The sequence below is a fragment of the Salmo trutta genome, chromosome 32 (genome assembly GCF_901001165.1).
Source record: "Salmo trutta chromosome 32, fSalTru1.1, whole genome shotgun sequence".
Taxonomy (NCBI): Eukaryota; Metazoa; Chordata; class Actinopteri; order Salmoniformes; family Salmonidae; genus Salmo; species Salmo trutta.
The window spans coordinates 17746175-17770951 of NC_042988.1; the positions used below are offsets into that span (position 1 = coordinate 17746175).

Sequence of the window (24777 nt, forward strand, 5' to 3'; positions counted from 1 at the left end):
TTTAGAGTGATGAGGTCAAGTCGTGTTCTCAGGAATCTATGCCCACTAATAGGTTGAGCTTAGTAAAAAAAAAAAAAGGGCCTTGTCTCTTACCCCAACTTCTTGACGTACTCCAGGTACCCTATGAGTATCTCATGGTAGACGCCTGTGCGGAGGTGTCGAGGTTGGAAGAAGTGCACGCTGTCCAGGTAAGAGATATACACGCGTCTCTGGTTGGGCGGAGGGCTGTCTGAACCGTACTCCTGCACATGCATGCCGAAGAAGCAGACGTCAGCCCCGTCTATGTCCTCGAACGCAAACAGCGCCTTCGTCCTGTAGGGAAAGGACTCGGACATCTCCCCGGTGTCCACAAACCTGTATCAGTTAAAAGGAGAGCGTAAGTAGACACACCCACACAAACACTGTATAGGCGCTGTCCCACGAGAACAGATTACGTTGTTAGGATAAGTCTCAACTCTCCAGTCTACAATGGGACTAATTGAAAGCCCACATGAACCTTGAGTCCATTGACGCTAGGATCAATTTGACATCTTCCTTGGTAGTCTATATTTGACTCCGTATTAAAGAAACACTACCCCTCAAAACTCTCACCTGGACTTCATGCCTGGCTTGACCTCCACCACCTTGTCGGAGACATGGACCACACGGATAGTGACGTCACCAGACTCTGGGTGGTTCTGCCGCCTGAGGTAGTCATTCACTCGCCCCTCTAGGAAGCTGCCCAACTTAGTTTGGGGGAGCCCTGTGAAAATGAAGTATGGAAAGAATGGGAGAGGGAGGGAGGGAGGGAGAAATGATGGAGGACGGAAGGAAGAGAGGAAATGGGTGATAGCGATTAGAGGAAAGGTCACATGGTTACGGTAAAAGCCAACCCAGTCTGGGGTGGTAGGTGGGTGTATGGGGGTTATGTCTGTTAAGTAGCTCAGAGCAGAGAACTTCACTAGTGACATTAAAGACCACTGGAAGAGAAGAACACACAGAAGAACCACTGGGCTCTAATCTGACAGTTAGAAAAATGTTTTTATAAAAGGGCAAGTCAGAAGCATACAAACTCAACCACTGACTGCTCCTAGTGTGTTTCAGAGTACTCTGGAGTCAGTCTAAGGCACTTGGTCAATTAATATCTAAAATGCCCTGATACCGTTGTCAATTTGGCAACTAACAATATATCTGTGACTTGGACTAATCCTCTGCTCTGAACACTCAATAAATCAGAAGAGATGACAAGGTGTAAACTGGATCTGACACCATATAAGGACATCTCCCCCTCTTCCATTCAAGACATATTTCATTGAGATCCTTGTATGAGTCTAGGCCAGTTGGTCCTTTTAATTTGCACGCCCGCTCGCCTACCTGTGGCTCCCTAAAAACTCTGCCTTCATTGAGGGTGTGGAGAATGGGATGGGGGAGGTAAGAATTTCCACACGTGGAAGGATTGTAGGCACGCAAAAACAGGACAACTGTCAAAAAGTTGGGGAAAAAAGCGTGAGTATCGATGCCATTGCAAACTGAAAAGAATTCACCCAAAATATGATGATTTCAAGTAGATTTCTGGACAGTGGACACCCACTGAGGAAAAAAAGATGAGGATGACATAAATAAGGCTCCAACAAGATTTTTTTTTTTAAAGAAAAAAAAAGTCCATGACTGCCTCGGTGACACACAAACCTTAAAAACAGCAAACTGTAAACCAGGAAACCCTAAATGACAATGTTTTGCCATGGCCTTCAGTGTGTACAGGCCTGGGATAAGAGTGAAATCGAACCAGAAAAAGCTGCAGCGGACTGGCAACTAGTGTCTGAGGACTGGCTTCTGAAATAAAAAAATAGGGTTGGTTACATATAGCATTTTCATTGGGGAGGGAGGGGGAGATACGAAAGGGTTGGGTCATGGAAAAAAGTAGAATGGAAAAAGGTAGAATGTGTGTTAACTGGAACACTCCTCCTCTCGAGTAGTGTATCAGGGTGTAGGGAATTAAACCAGACTGCCTCGGAGGAAAGAAGAAAATGATTTGGAAAACAGTCCACCAAATCATAAATTTAAACAGATTTGAAGGCGGGAAAAAGTCAATTGTGTGTTTGCTCTTCCCATGAAAGTATGGTGTTATACTTGTGGGATGTGCGTTTAGGAAATGAGTATGTGTCAGTAACAGCGCCAAAGGAGAAGAGGGATAAAGAGAACACCGAAAAGAAACAGCTGAGTGACTGGAGAGGGTAGGGGAGACAGACTGACACCCCGATGAAGATGACGGTAGATGAGCGCCCCCCGTTTGTCACTTACTCCACTTACTTCTGGCCGCGTATTTGTTCTCTTTCCGCGTCTTATTGGCCTTCTTAAGACAGCTGTCACATACAAAGCTGTGGAGATGAGAGGAAAAGGAACACGCTTTATTTCATTACTTCAAATACATCATACATGCATTTGTTATTTACCATATCTCAGTGGCCTTCAGCTTCACTTCTTTGTCCTACTGTATAAGTTGGCAGCAATGAATGATGTAAGGTATTGCTGAGGGTCATGATGGCAAACGGGCAACACAACCACGGTAAGATTGAACCTGGAACTGCACCTTGGAATAAAGTGGGCAGTTTCACAGTTCTAACAGTCGCATTAACGTAAGATGTACAGAATGTGTATGCAAGGTGACTCACCCTGCCGGCCATATGGTGTCATTATGCAGGACACAGATTTGGTGCATTTTACGCCCGCAGTCGGTACATTCCACAAGCCTACAGAAAAGAGAGAGGTGGACAGAGAGAGTCACGGGTTATTGATACCATGTGTCACACACGGAAATAGTCATTATTTTCTCAACAGGAGTTTCAACTAGCAGAACATTTCAAACACAAAAGCCATGACGATAACCTAAACAGACCCTGGAGTAACTGACTAAAACACAGTAAAGATTAAATATTACAGTTAACAAATATTTAATATTTAAATATTACAGTTAACAAATAGTTTATGCAAATGTACCACATGGAAAACATATGGTTTGACACCAAGTACAGATCAAATGTAAAGGGAAAAAAAGAGTATGGTACCATTCAGGGTCGAGCGTGTCATTCTTCTTCCTCTGAAACTGATCTTTGCTGATGGACCTGTGAAGAGGAGGGAGAGGGGCCCAGGAGTGTGGGAGGTAAGAACAGACTCAATCCAATCACTGGGCCAGAAATGCAATGTACTATATTACAGCCATAAAGAAAAGTCACAAGCAATAAGAGCAGGCTCTGGCTGTATACAGGCTAGGATTCAGCCATTTTGAAAACATCATCTAACACTTCTGGAACATTAGGAGCCCTCAGTATGTTGGGGTTTTAGCTGAAGAGAGAAGAGGCAGAAATCAAGTAAAAGGATGGAGACAGCAATTGAGGTAAACTGCTGCCTTAAGAGGTAGAGGAGAGAGAAATACTTTTTTATTTTTATTTTAAGTTGACCATTTCACTAAGGGAGAGACTGAGAAGGTATTCAGTGATGGGGAGAAAGAGAAGTCCCATTGAAGAGATTTAACATTTCTCAATCACATTGATAGAAAGCATTTATAAATCAAAGGAACCAAACAATATTTACATGTCATCAAAATGAGCAATAGAAGAACCATGTCAGTATTTAGGAGGGGTGGGGAGGCTGGTACTCACGTCTGAGGCTGAGAAGGATCATCCCCCAGGGACACGCACTCGCCCTGGATTTCGTTGAAACACTTCTCACAGAAGTGGTACCTGTCAGCAAGAAGCCCAAATTGTGGTGAACTACACCGTTCGCCAACCGCACAGCCAATCACAGAGAAGGCACGAGGAAGCAGTCACCAATCAGGGCAGGGCAGGCCAGGAGAAGAGCAGAGGGCAAGGTCGTCGCCAGGTAGCAGCCAATCATGATGCAGGGTTTTTGTGTGGGCAGGTGTTTTGATTTTGCAGTTACATTTTGGAGTGGATGATTGGTCACACCAAAGCAGGCCAATGCAGACATCACAAGCGTTAAAAAAGGAGGGAGAGAAGGGAAGAGATGGGGGAAGGGAGGGCAAAATGAATATTAAAAAAGCGTGAAATAAATCGTTACAGGTCAGACGAGGACGATGGAGGGATGAATAGGATGGGAAGAGTGAGGGACATGGAGAACATAACATCAATGAGGACAGAGATCCAATGCAAAGCACAGATTAGTGTCAGTCAGTGCGTGGACAAAAACTTAATTAAAGGGATACTCCGAGATTTTGGGAGCGAGGCCCTTTATCTACTTCCCCAGAATCTGATGAACTCGTCGATAACATTTTTATACCTCAGTGCTGGTTTAAGGACGTTAACTAGCGCAATTGCTAACTAGCGTTAGCACAATGACTGGAAGACTATGGGTATATGCTAGTTAGCATTGCCTCATGAAACAACCTCTATCTTCCTTCATACTCGACAGACATAAAATGGTATCCACAAGTTCATCTGCCAAAATCCCAAAGTATACCTTTAAGTTAACACAGTAACAAGGGAGGGGGGGGGGGCTAAAAAAAAAAACTGTGGATGAGGAAAAGCAAGTGGTAGTGCAACAGCGACCCATCATCCCTTTGCTCCATTTATAAAGAGAGTCCCTTTCTTGTGTTGGAGAGGAATTATCATACATGTAGTGAGGTTGTTAATATTATGTTGCTCTAACGTAACTACACTATAGTGATTCTGTCTTGACGGTGAAATGAATCAAGCCAATCATCTCCACAGCTTTGTTCAATGAAATGTTCTGCAAATCAAAGTGTTCACTGCAGCTGTGCAGCAATATCACCCTGAGTCTTATTTGAAGTATTGTGTCCAAAAGCAATTATCTATCCATTTGCCAATTATCAGTTTGATTCAATTACTTACCTGTAATTGATCAATACATTTCTTTATGCATTCTAAGTAGACTAGTGGAAAAGTGTAGATTTCAAAATAATCTCAAGACAGGGAACCCACTTTGTAAATGTCAAAAGTGAAAATTAAATGGGTGAAGGATGAAGATGAAAATGGTGGCAGAGTGTAACCATTTAAAGCCAAATTAAAACTTAACTCATCGGTGATTGAACAATGCTATATTGCAGAGAATATCAGCATGCACAATAACATCAAAATAAGACAATCACTCAAGTAGATTTGTGAAATGTGGATTTATATAAAATATGCAGAAAACATGACTTGAGTACGTGGGTGTGTGTGAGAGAGAGAACCCTTGAGGGTATGAATGACCCTACTCCTTTCAGTGTCTGAGTATGTGAGTTTGTTTGTGCTTCTGTCCGCCCCTTACCTGTTCTGGTAGCTAAAATAAGCAGCGTCGCGCGGGATGGTGCATAACTGTTTCCCATAGCAGCATAGAGTTTGGGGGGAAAACTCAAGCTGCAAACATAAGAGAGGACATAGTAAGAGATAGATAGTCTATGTACTGAAAAAGATTTATCCAGGAAGCCAATTATTTTGTACGATAGTATGTTTAACACGCAGTGGTAAGGAGAGAAGGTAAAAGCTGTGCTGACTTCAATGACTGATGTTACACACATCCATTTACACACACTTCCACTCACCTTCCTCCCGCAGCAGTAGCCCAGGACCTGCATGACAGGGTCGATTTCAGCTTCGAACACCTCGGCCAGCTTGGAGCAGTACTTGTAGACGCGGGACGTCTTGCGGTTGTACAGCCAGGCGTTGTTAAACATGAGCCAGATGTCATCCACGTATTGCCAGGGCTCCTGGTACTGTCCCGTGTCCAGCTTACGCTTTATCGTCGACAGGTCTATGGGGTTCTTTACAATGTCAAAGTAGTCCTGGGGGGGACCAAGTCCAAGTGTCAGCGAGGGTACGGTTCAGCCCGGAAAGGAAGGTGGGGAGAAAAGGGATTGGTGTGGTCATCGATGCAGGAGGGGGGGGGAGGTAGAGAAGACCATGGTCGTCGTCATCATCATCATCATAGTTGTTGAAGTAGCAGAAGTTGTGGTGGACATCCAGGTGGAACCAGAGCAGGGGAGAGAAGAGGGTGCAGGGGACAATGTTGATGGCTGCAGAGGTTCACGTGAAGACAGAGAGACAAGACAGCTTCTCCCCTTCACCACTCAAACTTTGCACCATTTCTACATTAATGGGGAACAGGCCAAGGAAGGACACTGGGGTGGCCAGGCTTGTCCCCTCCCATTCTGCCCAAATTAAAACTTCTCCTCAAATCAAGGCTAGATTAGTACACTAAAGGCAGACCAACTTTTACATCCAACAGTTATCAGAAATGACAGGAAAAGAACCTGCTGTGCACTGTAAATTTGTGTTTGTTTTTCAAGCAGACGGTTCCAGTGCAACCGCCTCTACAGACTCTCCTGAAGGAGAGCATTTTCAGGGCACGAGTCAGGGTGCAAAGCTGAGGTGAACAGAGCAGTAACAACAGTCAGGCAGTAACACACGCTGGTAAACTGGCAGCATGAACGTTGGCAACACGGCACAGTCAAAGCCAAGAGCACTGAGACAAAGGGGCAAAGCCAAGGATCTCTCTCCGTCTCCAGGGAAACACAAACAGGAAATGAGACCCTTCTCTTTGACAAACAGAGGACACAACAGCCTGTGATGCATGAACACATGGCACATAGTATGCTGCATTCCATTCATCTGAGCTCAATTACAACAACTATGAGTGCTGTTTCTATGAGTGTATTGGAAATTGAGGTGTGATAATCCCATTGTGGATAGATAAATCCTTGCACTCATAAAAGTGTGGTATTGCTGGTTATTTGAGCAGTTTCTGAGCCTGGTTGTGTGTCCATGTTGAATACCCAGGTGGTGTTCTGGGGTCAGGTGCATCACTGGGGCTATTGAGGGTTACTGAGGAGAGGTGTGCCAATGACCTCATAGAATGGAAAAAGTGTGCCCTAGCACTGCTTCAGGAGAGTTAAAACTATGGTGAGGACCATACAATATCAAGTCCCCCTCTCAGGCTGCATTTACAGTCAGCCTAGAGTTCTGATCTTTTTCTACTAATTGGTCTTTTGACCAATCAGATCAGCTCCTCTGCCAATAATTGGGCAAAAAGATCAGAATTGGGCTGCCTGTGTACATGCAGCCTCAATGGCGTACAAACAATTATTGTAATTAGTGCCAGACATCATTGCCTAGGTATCTCTTCACGAGTGTTCAAGAAGAGGTCTGAGATATTTGATTTGCTAGCTATTAGCATTATCGGAGACACACTACTGTTGCATACAGGCATTGGCACAACTCTTCACATAACTCACAATCAACTTCAACAATACTTATTACTGGCGAGGAACTGTCTAGAAAGCTTCTACTATGAATAGGCATATGTGGGAGAAAAAAATTAATTGCTAAATCATATCCAAATTGGAATTGTAAAAAAAATGCAATTAAAAGAAAGCAGTTTAAAGAATAAAAAAAGTAATGGGCTATGAACATTTTTGGCTAGTAAATTTCCCCTTTAGGGCATGTTACTTTAAATGCAGAACGGTGATGTGCCACTGATAAAATGGCTGCTTATTTTAGGCCTTTTGAAGTCTGATGAAAGGCAGAAACACAAGCCGCCATTAACAAGGCCCAGGGGTCTAACATTCACGGCCAGGGCCAAACCACCTCAAGTGTTGATCTTAATCAAAATTGACCAGTAGAAACCAATCCAAAAATATTTTTGTTAAATTCTAACAGAATTTAAGGTTTAAATTTGCATCTCTTAAATGTCACTGACAGACTTATTGATTTCTGTTGACTTGGTTTACAAGCAAAACAAGTAAAAAAAAAAATGTACATAGCATTGCTGTGTTTTTTTTTGTGGTGTAAGAGAATTAGAGAGAAGCAAGCATGAGCTGACACGCACACACACGCACCTACCCAAGAACCTACAGTAAAAACCAACCGACCTACGTTTGATGTATAGTATACTCTACCTGAGCAGAGATAACACTCAAATTCAGGATTGAGACAGCTTTTTCCTCACTAACACAGTATCGCTACAACTCCCCTAGCCAACAGTCACTCCCTCACCCCACTCTTGCACACATGTGGCAGTGGTAAGGAAGAAGAGAGAGATGAAAGAAAAAGGAAAATGAAAAAGGAATGTGAGAAAAATGAACGAAAAATAACAGTAAGAACGTTTTTAGAGGGAAGCAAAATGGAAGCCAGCGCAGTCCCTTACCAGGTTAGTTTTGTTACTAGTTCGAATACGTACGGGTATTCCCAGTAACTGGGGGTCCACCGGTTGGCGGAAGGGCAGAGACTCAGGGTCTTGGCGGTACAAGGCCTCCAGGGTGGGCATCAGAGCTTGACGCAGCTCCTCAGGCTTAAAGACTGGGGTAGTGGAAAGAGGAGGAGAGAGGGAGCGACAGAGGAGAGGAAGGGGGATATAGGCAGTGCAAGTAATGGAAAAGGAAGAGCAAGAAAGATGTGAAAAATTGTTTTTGATCAGGCTGTTTACCGGTGAATATACACTTAGCTTCAAAGATTCATAGCCTAGATCTATACACCATGTCTGACTTAGGTCCGAAACAAATGTTGAAGAATGCTTGCATATGAAGATAAGGACAGGTACATTACTCCTATGAAGAAGATAGGAAAGAGTAAGGGGTGGGGGTCTTACTTTTCCTCTTGTTTTGAGCGCTGGCGGGGGAGCTGTGCGTGCCCAATGCCCCCGACCTCTCCTCTTCTTCTTTGGGCTCAGTCTTCACCTCTGGCTTCCTGTCTCTGTCCTCCATCTTCGGCGTTGCTGCCGATGACGACGTGTCCATAGGCTCGCCCTTGCAGCCATCGCCTGAAGGCTTCTCCTTCTTAATCTGAGAGGGAACATCATGTTCAATATCCTATACACATTTCCAGACATCATCCTGAATGTAATAAAATATGTTAGCTGTGTGTAAAATAATCTTCACCACACCAGCTAGCTAGCACTGTCTTTTGCTTTTTGACCCCTGCCTTAGAAAAACTGGAAGACTCACCTCAGGTTTCTCCTCTGACTTGATGTCTGCCTGTCCCTTGCCCATCTTCCCAGAGGCCTTCCCCTCTCCCTGGTCCTCGGCATCCTCATCGTCCTGCTGTTTCACCTCCATCTTGGGCTCAGCTGGGGCAGGGGCGTCAGACGAGGTCAGCTGGGAGCTAGGGTCCACGCTGCTCACCGAGGCCGGAGTGGAAGCCTGGCCGTCTGCCGTCAGTGAAGACTTCTGAGACAGCTGGGAGGACAGAGAGAGAAAAGTTAATGGAAAGGAAATGAATAACAGAACCAGCCAAAAAAGATAGTGAAAAGAGTGAACAGCCAAAGACGTAGACCAACAAGGAACGGAGGGCAAGAGAATGACTACGGTGTCGGTCCAGGCAACGAGGGAAATCTCAGAGACGTGACGTATGGAGGTATAGCCAGAGATCAGGGATCAGCTTAGAAATCCAAAGAACAGCACTTCTGACAACCACGAGGAGTTGAGTTAGTGAGACTATGGGGAAACTACTCACTGGAGTTCGCGGAAGCTGGGTTGGCACATGGGCATTCTGGGTAGGCACAGACTGAGCCTGCCCCGTCTGGAGGGCTCCAGAAGCTCCACCACCGTTTGTCTGCTGCTGGAGCTGACTGGGCTTCTCCGAGTTCATTCCTTGCCCCATTGGCTGTGACGACGCTAGCTGCTGCTGCGGGAGCGGAGCGGCAACCTGGGGCGGGTTGGGTGTGTGAGGCTGGGGGGTTTGCGAGCCTGGCAGACCAGGCGGCGTATGATGAGGGGTTGGCGTGAGGCTGCGTGCCGGGGAGGGGGAGTTCTGTCGGATGGGGGGGCAGTGCGGGTGCGAGTTGGCCTGAGAGGAGTTGGGCAGTTGCAGGTTGGAAGGAGGGCCTCCACCAACACTGCCTGGCCCCATAGAGCCCTGGGAGGGCCCTGATCCTGCCACTGAGCCTGGCTGGGCTGCAGGGCTGCTGACCGGGAGCGAGGGCGGCGTGGGCATCTGGGCCTGCTGGAAAACACCACGGAGGAGACGGTTAGAGTCTATACCCAACATCAACTATAACAACTACTTTACTGTCACCCTTTACTTATAGCATTGGTTCCAGTATCCATTTACCTGTACCACGCCTCCTTGTGGCCCTGGATGGTTCATGCCGACTGGGCCAGCCCCGAGGCCAGGACTGGACCCAGGGAACTGACCAGGAGGGAGGTACTGGTTCTGGAGCTGGGCCACGTTGGGCTGCCCCATCCGCGTTGGCCCCATACCCATCTGAGTGAGACCAAACAAGATTAATTACTCAATTTTGTTCTAATGAGACCATGGTTATTTTCTATAGTTGCTGTGATTGGAATGTTGAAATATAAATAATTTCTATTAATATTGAATGCAGTTATTTTCCAACTTAATTTGGACATTTGGAATGAGAGAGGGCTACTAACCTGATTTAGAGGTCCACCAAGTGGGAGGGGAGGCGTTGACCTCTGACCTAATGACTGCATACCCATTTGTCCAAACTGATTCATCCCTGAGACAGACGAGAGAGCAAACCAGTAACACACATTAGCCACCATTATATGTCCACCCTTCAGACTGGTTTTGTTTGTGCCAAGCAGCAAACTGAGCTGAGCATATACAGTTGAAGTCATTAAAACTTGTTTTTCAACCACTCCACAAATTTCTTGTTAAACTAGTTTTGGCAAGTCGGTTAGGACATCTACTTTGTGCATTACACAAGTAATTTTTCCAACAATTGTTTACAGACAGATTATTTCACTTATAATTCACTGTATCACAATTCCAGTGGGTCAGAAGTTTACATACACTAAGTTGACTGTGCCTTTAAACAGCTTGTAAAATTCCAGAAAATGATGTCATGGCTTTAGAAGCCTCTGATAGGCTAATTGACATAATTTGAGTCAATTGGAGGTGTGTCTGTGGATGTATTTTAAGGCCTACCTTCAAACTCAGTGTCTCTTTGCTTGACATCATGTGAAAATCAAAAGAAATCAGCCAAGACCTCAGAAAAAAAATTGTAGACCTCCACAAGACTGGTTCATCCTTGGGAGCAATTTCCAAATGCCTGAAGGTACCACGTTCATCTTTACAAACAATGGTACGCAAGTATAAACACCACGGGACCACGCAGTCGTCATACCGCTCAGGAAGGAGACGCGTTCTTTCTCCTAGAGATGAACGTACTTTGGTGCGGAAAGTGCAAATCAATCCCAGAACAACAGCAAAGGACCTTGTGAAGATGTTGGAGGAAACAGGTACAAAACTTGAAAGGCTGCTCAGCAAGGAAGAAGCCACTGCTCCAAAACAGCCATAAGAAAGCCAGACTACAGTTTGCAACTGCACATGGGGACAAAGATTGTACTTTTTGGAGAAATGTCCTCTGGTCTGATGAAACAAAAAGTAATGACCATCATGTTTGGAGTAAAAAGGGGGAGGCTTGCAAGCCGAAGAACACCATGCCAACCGTGAAGGACGGGGTGGCGACATCATGTTGTGGGAGTGCTTTGCTGCATGAGGGACTGGTGCACTTCACAAAATAGATGGCATCATGAGGAAAGTCAGGAAGTTAACTTCTTGGTGACAGCGGGCAGTATTCGGAAATTCAGATGAATAATGTGCCCAAAATAAACTGCCTGCTACTCGGGCCCAGAAGGTAGGATATGCATATTATTATTTGGATAGAGAACACTCTGAAGTTTCTAAAACTGTTTGAATGATGTCTGAGTATAACAGAACTCATATGGCAGGCAAAAACCTGAGAACAAACCACTTCCTGGTTGGATTTTTAGTTTTTCAAGTGATTCTCTATCCAGTATACAGTGTCTGTGGGGTCATTTTTCACTTCCTATGGATTCCACTAGATGTCAGTCTTTAGAACGTTGTTTCATGCTTCTACTGTGACTGGGGAGAGAATAAGAGCTCCTGGAGTCAGATGACAGAGAATGACATGAGTTCAGTGGCGCACGCTCCCATGAGAGTTAGCTGTGTTCCTTTTCTTTTTTGAAGATAAAGGAATCGTCCGGTTGGAATATTACTGAAGATTTATGACACAAACATCCTAAAGATTGATGCTATACATCGTTTGACATGTTTCTACGAACGTAAATATAACTTTTTTTAAACTTTTCGTCGTGACATTTTGCGCACGCTTTCTGCATTTGGAGTAGTGGACTAAACGCACGAACAAAAAGGAGGTATTTGGACATAAATTATGGACTTTATCGAACAAAACAAACATTTATTGTGGAACTGGGATTCCTGGGAGTGCATTCTGATGAAGATCAAAGGTAAGTGAATATTTATAATGCTATTTCTGATTTTAGTTGACTCCAAAATGGCGGGTATCTGTATTGCTTGTTGTTGTTGTCTGAGTGCTGTACTCAGATTATTGCAAAGTGTGCTTTCGCTGTAAAGGTTTTTTGAAATCTGACACAGCGGTTGCATTAAGGAGAAGTGTATCTATAATTCTTTGAATAACAGTTAAATATTTTATCAACGTTTATGATGAGTATTTCTGTAAATTTATGTGCTCATTCAATGGAAGTTTTGGGAGGCAAAACATTTCTGAACATTACACGCCAATGTAAAATGGAGTTTTTGGATATAAATATGAACTTTATCGAGCAAAACATACATGTATTGTTTAACATGAAGTCCTATGAGTGCCATCTGATGAAGATCATCAAAGGTTAGTGATTAATTTTAGCTGTATTTCTGTTTTTTGTGACGCCTCTCCTTGCTTGGAAAATGGCTGTGTGGTTTTTCTTGTCTCGGCGCTGTCCTAACATAATCTAATTTTATGCTTTCGCCGTAAAGCCTTTGAAATCGGACAATGTGGTTGGATTAACGAGAAGTGCATCTTTAAAATGGGATATAATAGTTGTATGTTTGAGAAATTTGAATTATGAGATTTTTGTTGTTTTGAATTTGCCGCCCTGCTATTTCACTGGCTGTTGAAATGTTCCCAGAGAGGTTAAAGCTTGGTTGCAAATGGGTCTTCCAAGTGGACAATGACCCCAAGCATACTTCCAAAGTTGTGGCAAAATGGCTTAAGGACAACAAAGTCAAGGTATTAGTGGCCATTACAAAGCCCTGACCTCAACCCTATAGAAAACTTGTGGGCAGAACTGAAAAAGCGTGTGTGAGCAAGGACGCTTACAAACCTGACTCAGTTCCACCAGCTCTGTCAGGAGGAATGGGCCAAAATTCACCCAACTTATTGTGGGAAGCTTGTGGAAGGCTACCCGAAACATTTGACCCAAGCTAAAAAATGTAAAGGCAATGCTACCAAATACTAATTGAGTGTATGTACATTTCTGACCCACTGTGAATGTGATGAAAGAAATAAAAGCTGAAATAAATCACTGTACTATTATTCTGACATTTCACATTCTTAAAATAAAGTGGTGATCCTAACTGACCTAAGACAGGGAATTTTTACTAGGATTAAATGCCAGGAATTGTGAAAAACTGAGTTTAAATGTTCTTGGCTAAGGTGTATGTAAACTTCCAACTTCAACTGTATGACTGTAGGTAGGAACAACTTACCTGCAGGGTTCTGCATCCTGTTCACCATCTGATTGTGTCCGGTGGGTCGAACCATGGAGGGGTCAGCATGAGAACCATCTGAGAGTGAAGAGAAACCCATTCATTAGCTTTGCATCTATGGCTACAGTAACCAGGTTTCCATCCAACCATTGCATGCGGATGAATTAACTGACTGCCTGATGGAAACAGGAAATGTGTCGGTAAATTGTCCTCATTTCCAAAAACAAAATACACTAGACAAGGGTGGATAACTGATTAAGTGACAATTCTGGTAGAAATATTGATATAATAACCATCATATTGAAGTAAACTTGGAGTCACGCAATGATATGTTACATTGTAGGCCTACCACCACGATATGACATGGGAAAGCATGAAAAGTTTATATGCAGACTAAACAAGCTATGATCAACTTCACATGGTGGTTAAGTGCACGGTGATCTTGCAAATTTCCCAAAAATATTGACGGTAGGCCATTATTTGAATGTTGGTGACATGATGATTGGTGCTTGGCTGCCAATTATCAAATAAAAGGATCTCGTTCTTATTCATATCATATAACCCACCCTGTCCACTTTACCAGCACACTTGTCTAATTAACAGTTTCTGTGACAAAACCATCAGTAGAGTTGAAAATGTAATTGAAACACATTGAACTTCTGTTATTAGTTACCGTACCTGCGAATTAACCGCAAAAGTAATTTTTATATGCACTCTGTCATTACACATAGCTTTTAAGCCACATGAAATTCTATTTGTCACATTCGCTGAATACAACGGGTGTAGACTTTACAGTGAAATGATTGCTTTCAAGCCCTTCCCAATGATGCAGAGTTTTAAAAAAGTGAATACAACAACAAAAAACACAAGAGGAATAAAATAAAATATTGATGGACACACCCCTCTGCTGGGAGAATGCTCATTTTTTTTTATGCTGATTTTTGAATAGTCTTAAATCTGTTGCCCATTGGATGGAAATCTAGCTATTGAAGTAAATAGAGCCATGCAATTGGGATCAAGCAGTGCTAATCACACCTATGTTGAAAGAGAGTAGCTACAGTTGAAGTAGGAAGTTTACATACACTTAGGTTGGAGTCATTAAAACTCATTTTTCAACCACTCCACAAACTTCTTGTTAACAAACTATAGTTTTGGCAAGTCGGTTAGGACATCTACTTTGTGCATTACACAAGTAATTTTTTTCAATAATTGTTTACAGACAGATTATTTCACTGTATCACAATTCCAGTGGGTCAGAAGTTTACATACACTAAGTTGACTGTGCCTTTAAACAGCTTGTAAAATTCCAGAAAATGATGTCATGGCTTTAGAAGCCTCTGATAGGCTAATTGACATAATTTGAGTCAATTGGAGGTGTACCTGTGGATGTATTTTAAGGCCTACCTTCAAACTCAGTGCCTCTTTGCTTGACATCATGGGAAAATGAAAAGAAATCAGCCCAAAAAAACTGTAGACCTCCACAAGTCTGGTTCATCCTTGGGAGCAATTTCCAAACGCCTGAAGGTACCACGTTCATCTGTACAAACAATAGTACGCAAGTATAAACACCATGGGACCATGCAGCCATCATACCGCTCAGGAAGGAGACGCGTTCTGTCTCCTAGAGACGAACGTACTTTGGTGCAAAAAGTGCAAATCAATCCCAGAACAACAGCAAAGGACCTTGTGAAGATGCTGAAGGAAACAGGTACAAAAGTATCTATATCCACAGTAAAACGATTCCTATATCGACATAACCTGAAAGGCCGCTTTGCAAGGAAGAAGCCACTGCTCTAAAACCACCATAAAAAAGCCAGACTACAGTTTGCAACTGCACATGGGGACAAAGATTGTACTTTTTGGAGAAATGTCCTCTGTTCTGATGAAACAAAAATAGAACTGTTTGGCCATAATGACCATCGTTATGTTTGGAGGAAAAAGGGGGAGGCTTGCAAGCCAAAGAACAGCATGCCAACCGTGAAGGACGGCGGTGGCAGCATCGTGTTGTGGGGGTGCTTTGCTGCAGGAGGGACTGGTGCACTTCACAAAATAGATGGCATCATGAGGAAAGAAAATGATGTGGATATATTGAAGCAACATCTCAATACATCAGTCAGGAAGTTGAAGCTTGGTCGCAAATGGGTATTCCAAATGGACAATGACCCCATGCAAACTTCCAAAGTTGTGGCAAAATGGCTTAAGGACAACAAGTCAAGGTATTGGAGTGGCCATCACAAAGCCCTGACCTCAATCCTATAGAAAATTTGTGGGCAGAACTGAAAAAGCATGTACGAGCAAGGAGGCCTACAAAACTGACTCAGTTACACCAGCTCTGTCAGGAGGAATGGGCCAAAATTCACCCAACTTATTGTGGGAAGCTTGTGGAAGGCTACCTGAAACGTTTGACCCAAGTTAAACAATTTAAAGGCGATGCTACCAAATACTAATTGAGTGTATGGAAACTTCTGACCCACTGGGAATGTGATGAAAGAAATAAAAGCTTAAATAAATCACTCTTTACTATTATTCTGACATTTCACATTCTTAAAATAAAGTGGTGATCCTAACTGACCTAAGACAGGGAATGTTTACTAGGATTAAATGTCAGGAATTGTGAAAAACTGAGTTTAAATGCATTTGGCTAAGGTGTATGTAAACTTCTGACTTCAACTGTATGTTGTCAAATGTGTGTGTGTTTTTAAAGTGTCTACTCACTGGACGGCGGTCCGGGGGCCAGAGGCGACTGGCCCATGCTTAGGGGTGCCTGTGGCAGGCCTGAGGGGGGCATGTCGGGTTGCGTGGGCATCATGCCCTGCTTCTGTAACCGCGTCCGCCGCTTCTCCTCCAGTTCCTTCTGGATTTTATAGATCTTCTCAGCCAGGAGGTGGTAGTACTCCGCCTGGTAGCGATTTAGGAAATTCAATAAATGTATAACCCTCTAGTCCGCCATTACTTGTTGTGGTCAGTTATTGAATACGGTGATTTAAACTTTCTGGTATACTACTGTAATAGCAGTCTTCACCCACAACATTGAGGAGTTAGTTCTCACCCTGCTGTTGGCCGACTCGTACATGTCCCCCTCTACTTTACGCGCATAAGCCACCAGGTTCTCCATCCGCCGGTCCTTCAGCGCAGCCGGGTCCGGGGTGGGGAAGATGGCCTGCACACTGCTCACCCAGCAGACGGATAAAGAGATACAGAGAGATAAGCCAAAAGACACTGACAGCCTGCAATGAACCATAATTGTGTAGTGTGGGTGCAGTCCAGAGTCACATATACAGAGTACTCGTCTAATAGCAACAGCAGAAGAACACTTTTTCGTTAAAACTGCAATGGCCTACGTGTCCCCCTCTGTGACTCTGGTGCAGTCAGGGCAGACTCACAGCTTGTGGACGAGGTGGTTGCGCAGGTCCTGGGTGATGTCCTCGTGCCAGTTCTTCCTCATGCCTGCGGCTGAGGGAGGGGTCGCCATGGGCATGGTGCCCAGACTGCCCACCCCGCTGCCGTCGTTCATCAAACTGAGAGTTGAAGAGAGTGGGACAGAAACGACAGGCTGGAAGCCATAATTTTGCTCAAGGTAGTCAATGAAGTAACTTTGAACTTGTGAGTGTATTGCTGTGTAGAATAATGTTAAGTCTTTAGAGCTGGCAGGACCATAAAAATCAGTATTGAATTCCAAGGATAGTGAGTTCTTACATCGATTAATCTCCCCTGCACATTAACTCAGTACCGGTACCCCTTGTATATAGCCTCATTATTGTTATGTACATTTCTTGTGTTACTTTTTGATTGATTCGATTTCAATTTTTTTCAACTTTAGTTTATTTAGTAAATATTTTCTTAACTTAAGGTACAGGGGGCAGTATTTTCATTTTCAGATGAAAAGCATGACTAGAGTAAACTGCCTAATACTCGGGCCCAGAGTCAAATATTTGCATATTATTAGTAGATTTGGATAGAAAACACTGACGTTTCTAAAACTGTTTGAATGATGTCTGTGAGTATAACAGAACTCATATGGCAGGCAAAAACCTGAGAAAAATCCAACCAGGAAGTGGGAAATCTGAGAATTGTAGTTTTTCTTTTGAATCCCTATCGAAACTACAGCGTCTGTGGGGTCACGTTGCACTTCCTAAGGCTTCCATTGGCTGTCAACAGCCTTTAGAAACATGTTCCATCCTTCTCCTGTTACTGGGCAGAAAATAGGAGCTCAGTCAATGAGTGGACTGCCTGGAACCAGTGAGTTGTTTACTGCGCAGGCATGTTTGGCGCGCCGCTTATTCTTTTTCCTCTGTAATGAATACACTATTGTCCGGTTGGAATATTATCGACTTTTTATGTTAAAAAGACCCTAAGGATTGATTGTAAACAACGTTTGACATGTTTCTACGAACGGTAATGGAACTATTTGACTTTGTGTCTGGATTTACACTCGTATGTTATGCCTTTGGATAGTGATCTGAACGCACAAACAAAACGGAGGTATTTGGACATAAATATGGAGTGTTTCGAACAAAAATAACATTTCTTGTGGAAGTAGGAGTCCTGGGAGTGCATTCTGACGAAGATCAGCAAAGGTAAGAGAATATTTATAATACTAATTCTGAGTTTAGTTGACCCCAGAACTTGGCAGGTATCTGTATAGCTTGCTTTGATGGTTGAGCTACGTACTTAGAATATTGAAAAATGTGCTTTCTCCGTAAAGCTATTTTAAAATCTGACACAGCGGTTGCATTAAGGAGAAGTATATCTATAATTCTTTCAATAACTGTTGTAAATTTTATCAACGTTTATGATGAGTATTTATGTAAATTGATGTGCTCATTCACCGGTAGTTTTGGAGGGAATACATTTTCTGAACCTCACGTGCCAATGTAAAATGGGGTTTTTGGATATAAATATGAACTTTATCGAGCAGAACATACATGTATTGTGTAACATGAAGTCCTATGAGTGCCATCTGATGAAGATCAAAGGTTAGTGAATATTTTAGCTGTATGTTTGGTTTTTGTGATGCATGTCCTTGCTTGGAAAATGGCTGTGTGGTTTTTCTTGTGAAGTTTATGTCCTAATCTAATTTTATGCTTTCGCCATAAAGCCTTTTTGAAATCGGACAATGTGGTTAGATTAACGAGAAGTTTCTTTAAAATGGTGTAAAATAGTTGATTGTTTGAGAAAATGAAATTATGAGATTTTTGCTGTTTTGTATTTCGCGCCATGCTATTTCACTGGCTGTTGATAGTGTGTACCGTGGGTGGGACGCTAGCGCATGTGACAAATAAAATTAGATTTGATTTCAGGGGGAGGGTATGAGTGTGTTGTTGTACCTTTGCACATTCATACTGTTGTGAAGCATGGCGTCTGGTAGCAGGTTGGACTGATTGGGGGGCTGCACCCCCACCCCTCCATTCATCCCCATGGGGTTCCCTCCTACAGGGGCAGATAAAGAGAGGACAGGTTCAAAGCAGTTCCTTTCCTCAGAATCACAACCATTCACTTTAAAAATGTTCTCCTGCTCAATCAATGACTAAACTAAGAAGTCTGCTACACTGCCCCTGGTCGTTGTTCATTTTTCTAGATTGTTCAACACTGTTGTTGACGAGCCAATGCACACTCACCCATGGCGTTTAACGACCGCATGCCAGGCTGGTTGGATTGAGGCGGTTGCTGGGGCATCTGGTTTCCCTGGTAGGTGAGGCCCAGGGCGGCGTAGGCCCTCTCAATGGAGCTGGGGTCGATCTGGCTGGGCGGGGTGAGGTTAGGGGTGCTGGGCTGACCCCCTGGCACGGCCCCTAATGAGTTGCCCAGGCCAATGGCAGCACTGCTTAGTAGAGCTGTGGAGATGGAGGGAGAGGAGAGGGAAAAGAAGTGAGAGATAATCAACTTGCCATGAACAATGACGGGAACCGATGTTGAACAGGTTGCCATCTTGGTTCAAACACACGTAGTACATCACAATGCAGAGGACGGACACATAGCTCAATACAAACCACACTCACACTGCTGGTTCCTTTTGTCTCCAGCGTTTTTGAGCGGCAGGCAGACAGGACAGTCGTGCCGAGTGCAGTTCTTCCAGTGAGAGATGATCTGTCGCGACGAGGCACAATGTGCCACTGAGGGGGAAGAGAGAGAAAGTGAGACATCTGACAGCGCAACACAATGACAGTGTTCCAGTAGAGACCTAATGTCAGCAGTAAGGCGGGAAATCTAACTGTAAAAACAAGGGAAACCCCAGAGCATGATTGGCCTGATTGTTGAAAAGCAACCTACAGAAACATGAATGAAGTGAAGCTCAAACCAAGAGGAAGAATGCATCTCAATAGTCTAAAGTAGCTTCCTCTAGGAGAGAGTGGAAGCCACTTCAAAATATTAACAAACCAAAAATAACAGTATTGAAAAGGACCAACTCACCCTGGCAGGACTTGCCAGCCTGGCAGTGGGTCATGTGGTTGAGGACGTTCTTCATGGTGCGGCAGTGGGGCAGGCTGCACTGGCGCACCTCCCCGTTGGCCTGCTCCCGCCGCTGGCACTTGTGGGCGTGGAGCAGGAGCACCAGCTGCTGCTGAATCAGCTTGCGCTTCTCCGGGTCGGCAGTGGGAGGCGCTGCCCCCGGACCTGTTGCCACAGTACCAAGGCCAGCCTGGGCCCCGGCTCCAACCGCCGTTCCACCCACCGACACTGGCCCTACCGCCGAGGCCTGCTGTGAGGCCTGATGACACAGAGCGAAAAGAGAGCGAGTTAACCAGAGGGGATAGGGGGATGTAGAAGGAAGATGGCTGGGATAGAGGGGCTGTATGGAGGATTAAAGACAAGGGAGATCAAAGTTGACAAGGTGGGATGGGCCGAACTAAGAGCAGTGGGTTGTGAGTTGATTACCACTTAAGTCCAGAGGGTCTTTAATCTAGTATTTTAGTGGGACTGACGATACCAGTATCGCAATGTTTTTTCCATGGCAAAAATGAAACCACGAAGCAGACCAAACTCTTTAGTTCTTTAAAAACCTGCTATATGTAAAATAGTCTGCTATAGCTTGGAAAACAAATAAATGTGACTCTGGATGACAACATAATGACACTTGTTTCCACCACTAGGGCTGTTTTCCTAAAGAAGTTAAATCCACTTCATGTTTTGTTTCCTTGCCACGACACTAACAAGTATCACAATACTGGTATTGTCCAGGCCCTATATTTTTCACAAAAAATAAGAGGAACAGAAAAAGAGAAGACTGAAGGAGCATGCCCTCACCATCCCAGCCATGCCCTGTATAGGCGGTGTCTTCTTGTCCAGGTTGAACTGGGCCAGGCTGTTGGCCAGACCAGCCTTGTTCTGGTGCTGTGGGCCCAGCCCAGCACCACCCAGACCCTGGCCTGCTAACTGACCGTAAGGACCACCATAGGGGCCCGCATTAGCCATCATATTCATCTGAGAGAGAGACGGTGGGCAGAGGAAGAGATGGGGAGAAATTAAGGGAATGTTAGGTGAGTGAGATCGAGTTTACACTCATGTTCCTGGTTTTCTTTATTAGACAAAAATACATAATTGCCAGATTTTTTTAGAGCAGATTAAACGACACTAATGAAGCTTCATTAACTTTAAAATCACTAGCAACCTGAGATAAGTTGTTGACAGATAATATTAGAGTTCAATCTCTAGACCATCAGGCATTACACTGCTTTGAGCAGTAATCAGTCTGGTCTTATTCACAGAGGTTGTTAAGAAAGCATTAACGCTGACATACTTACAAAAACATAATTCAACAAAAAGCTTGATCTTTCCTAGCATTTTCACACAAACATCAAGCTCTGTTGAAGACAATAGTGATCTAGGGGTGACAATGATGAGAACAGCTGCTTACTAAGGGGGAGAAAGACCAAATCAGCTCTTGCGCCATCAGCTTTCATCATCTGTTAACCCTTATCCTTACAAAATATCATCAGCCTAAAGGAATGTAATCAACTACTTCCAACAAAAGACAGATACGGCCAACAGATAAATAAGCTGGTCACTGCTCAGCTGGGTCCCATCAGGATCGTTTTGGATGGAACTTTATGGCTGTAAGTCTGCACCCTTCTTACTCCCCACTGTTTTAGACACCTTATGGAAACGCATGTAGACACTGCCCAACTGACAATGAACATCTATGCTCTTAGCTGCCCAAACACTAAAAGAGAACATGCACTGATGGTTTCTGCTCTTAGCGTCAGACAGTCTACAGCTATGGAGGTGTTAAGCAAGGCAACATCAGCCTGAACATGACAGCATCCACTGCACCCAGCCCTCGTGAAAACAGCTCTGACAACTGATTGGATTGTCATATTTACAGCACCAACAAACAAGCATTTAAACTGAAAACACCGACATACTGATCCAATTATTTTCATAGCAATGTGAAGTGCGTATTTAAAATTTGCCTATGGCAACATGATAGCTGGGATACACAATAACAGGGTAAAGGTTGATGAATCTGCACTGCTGCCGTCAGACATACTTGATCAGTTCCGAAAGGGGCACTTCACAGTTCACACACTAAATACTCTTCTCGATTCTGGTCAATTAATGTTCATTCAGAGAAATCTTGAAACCATCTAATGACATATTAAACATAGCATCTCACTGTTGTCTGGTGTCAAGACAGCTAGCGTAGCCAGATGTACTGAACACCAAGACCAGCACAGAGCAAAAGTGCAATAATGTCAATATGTGTAAAAGAGGATCCTGCTCCTGTAGACATTTATGAACACAAGTCCATCTACAAAACAATTAACAGGTCTTACCTTGTTCAGTGCTCCAGGTTGCTGTGGCCTCATCCCAGCCTGACCCCCTGACCCCATTTGCTGCCCCCCCTGCTGCTGCAGGGTTTCTGCCAGCAGGTTACTGTTACTTCCCATGCCTGGGTTGACCTGGTAACCCATTCGGGGCGAGCCATTCATCACCTGACCTCCCATCATGCCCTGGGGCGTGGGCCCTTGCTGCTGTCCGTTGCCCTTCTGGGCCCCCATCATGGCCCTGTTCAGTCCACCCACCATGCCCACCTGCTGCATCATGCTAGCCTGCTGGGGTGAGGGGTGCTGCCCCTGGGGACCCATACTCTGGGGCCCAGGGGAGGCATTTATGCTGCCCAGGAGTCCCATGGAGGCACCGGGGCTGTTGGTGGCTCCCTGTTGACCCAAGGGTGGCAGCGCTCCAGCCCGGAGAAGCTCCGAGAGCTGTTTGTGTTTGGCCGCAGCGTCCTGGCCTCCTCCCATTCCTCCTCCCAGGGTGGTGTGCAGCTGGCTGAGGTCGCCTCCGTTGACCAGCCCCAGCTCCGACGAGTTGATGAGCTCATCGGGTAGGTCATGCTCCAGGTCAAAGAGTGAACCGAAATCTGGGAGGGGGTAAGAGGAGGAAAGAGAGGGCAGGGTAAGTGGGATATCCTGAGGTGTACATTGAGAGCAGTAGCAAATAAATGCACTTGTGCCCCTTGACATTGCAAGCTCACTAACAAAGCTCTAACCTCCTTCAAATGTATGTGCAGCAATAATTCATTCTGGAAAGAGAAATAACTCCATCTAAAAAGAACTAACTAAATGAATCCCTCCTCTTTCTGGACCCTAACGGCGTCTGCATACTATGTTGCGTTTGCGCCTAGCAAAACTTGGCTAGGCGAGGTGAACGTCTGTGCCTCGCATACTCCCTTAAAAGACCTTTGCTTAAAAGACCTTAGCCATTATACACTTCCTCAAAAGGGCCTGAATTAATTTAACTCAAGAAATCTGTAATTCACTTTGATGTTTTTGCTGAGGTGGTCTTAGTCATGCAATTTTACATCTAACTAAGATGTTTGTTGCAGTATTTCACAAGTGAAAAAATGTACATGAAAACAAGTCATCTCACGTTTAACGACAAACACTTTATTGAATAATCCGTACGGTTGACCAATCACCGACAAAAGGGCTAGACTTCGGTTACTGGATTTCAGCTTGCCTCATGAAAAAATGTGGTGTGCACAAACTGCCACAGAAAAACTTGCAGAACACAAAAACGTCACAAAATGTCATAATATATGCACAAACTGTTTCAGATGGGAAGCATGCAGACACCCTAAGTCAGTGCAGCGGCTGGCTGAAGCCTCCTACCAAAGAGTTTCCTCTCCTGGGCCAGTTTGTGGTTTGATGGGGTGCCAAACAGAGTGGACAGGGTAGGGTCAGAATGCGAAGCCACAGAAGTAAACACTGACTGAGCAGCAGGTGGATGTGTGTGTATAGAGGACATTTCTCTGCCCCTTCATAGGGAAAGGGAAATAGCAAGTGCACAGACATACCTGCTAAGTTGCAAGATCTACTTGGATTGCCCGTCTGAGACGCATGCATTCACTTACAGTGCATGGTGGATACCAAACAATGGCAAACCTTTGTGTCCTTTATGACTATCATCTGGATATAGAACTTCGGAAACGGGGAGGCAAGTGGTCTATTTATGACACCAGGTTGAGGATGTGCTTGGCAGAGACTTGAAACGCCTATGGCGCCAGAAGCATCTCACAGTCTCACCTCTTGCCATCTCTGGCTTAGAGCAGCAGCAGACTGCAGCCATCTTAGAGGGGGAAAAACAATCTAACATGAAACACATAAGAGCTGATCCGCTCAAATATGCAAGCATTCATCCTCAGTCAAGCTCGAGTCTCTTTTAGAGAAACAGGTGGGTGTGTTAATATTTCTACACTACCCTCCAAGTTGCAGTGACTATAGCACAGGGAACACTCAAATTGTTCTTCTGCACGGCATGGATACAACATCCGTACCTTTAGTTTAAGACAAAGGAGTTACATACAGACGTTGAACCCCGTCAGTCTCATAAACAAGAAAGAGAGCCATCTCAATTTACCTCCTATATCCCCTGACTCTTACCAAAATGAAGATCTAGGCTAATACCCCACCCCCACCACCATGACCAATGAAACACATGGTAAGTTGTGTACACTTGTGTCTGGGGGATGATGACAGAAACTACCTCTAAAGCAGTGATTTTGCAAATGCTTGGTTGTGCAAATGCTACTGTGGGCTACACCTGGTCCACAAGATTCAGTCCAGCACCGATGCCTCAGACTCCCATCACAATGGGAGGCAACAGACAGCAGAATCAACTTTACTGGACTGACATCCACCATTTTCACAGCCCAACCGATTGATCCTTCACAGGGTGAAAAGTCTTGTTTTTTTTAGGAAAGGAGGAAGGGTTGCATTTGCTTTTCCCTTCCAAACAGAATCAACTTTTCACCACAGAGTGGTTTGTTAGACCTGTACAGAGCCTT

General features: G+C 44.3%; 1 protein-coding gene across 12 annotated transcripts in view; it reads right to left on the reverse strand.

Moving 5' to 3' along the window:
• LOC115171283 (histone acetyltransferase p300) overlaps positions 1 to 24777 on the reverse strand; it is a 34972-nt gene that overhangs the window by 5397 nt on the left and 4798 nt on the right. For 2 of the 12 annotated variants that reach the window (XM_029727951.1, XM_029727953.1), the window contains exons 2-25: positions 22262 to 22851; positions 20733 to 20909; positions 19899 to 20196; positions 19487 to 19600; positions 19106 to 19321; positions 18815 to 18917; positions 16871 to 17005; positions 16537 to 16663; positions 16203 to 16386; positions 13488 to 13565; positions 10364 to 10449; positions 10041 to 10193; positions 9444 to 9932; positions 8936 to 9166; positions 8581 to 8773; positions 8140 to 8291; positions 5540 to 5779; positions 5266 to 5354; positions 3639 to 3749; positions 3045 to 3101; positions 2652 to 2729; positions 2290 to 2357; positions 592 to 742; positions 94 to 354 (exon numbers count right to left, since the gene is read on the reverse strand). In XM_029727951.1, coding sequence (XP_029583811.1) covers positions 94 to 354; positions 592 to 742; positions 2290 to 2357; positions 2652 to 2729; positions 3045 to 3101; positions 3639 to 3749; positions 5266 to 5354; positions 5540 to 5779; positions 8140 to 8291; positions 8581 to 8773; positions 8936 to 9166; positions 9444 to 9932; positions 10041 to 10193; positions 10364 to 10449; positions 13488 to 13565; positions 16203 to 16386; positions 16537 to 16663; positions 16871 to 17005; positions 18815 to 18917; positions 19106 to 19321; positions 19487 to 19600; positions 19899 to 20196; positions 20733 to 20909; positions 22262 to 22851 — 4381 coding nt within the window. Of the gene's footprint in view, positions 1 to 93; positions 355 to 591; positions 743 to 2280; positions 2358 to 2651; positions 2730 to 3044; positions 3102 to 3638; positions 3750 to 5265; positions 5355 to 5539; positions 5780 to 8139; positions 8292 to 8580; positions 8774 to 8935; positions 9167 to 9443; positions 9933 to 10040; positions 10194 to 10363; positions 10450 to 13487; positions 13566 to 16202; positions 16387 to 16536; positions 16664 to 16870; positions 17006 to 18814; positions 18918 to 19105; positions 19322 to 19486; positions 19601 to 19898; positions 20197 to 20732; positions 20910 to 22261; positions 22852 to 24777 lie in introns of all 12 variants that reach the window. The other 10 variants (XM_029727947.1, XM_029727949.1, XM_029727952.1 and 7 more) reach the window with 9 other exon arrangements.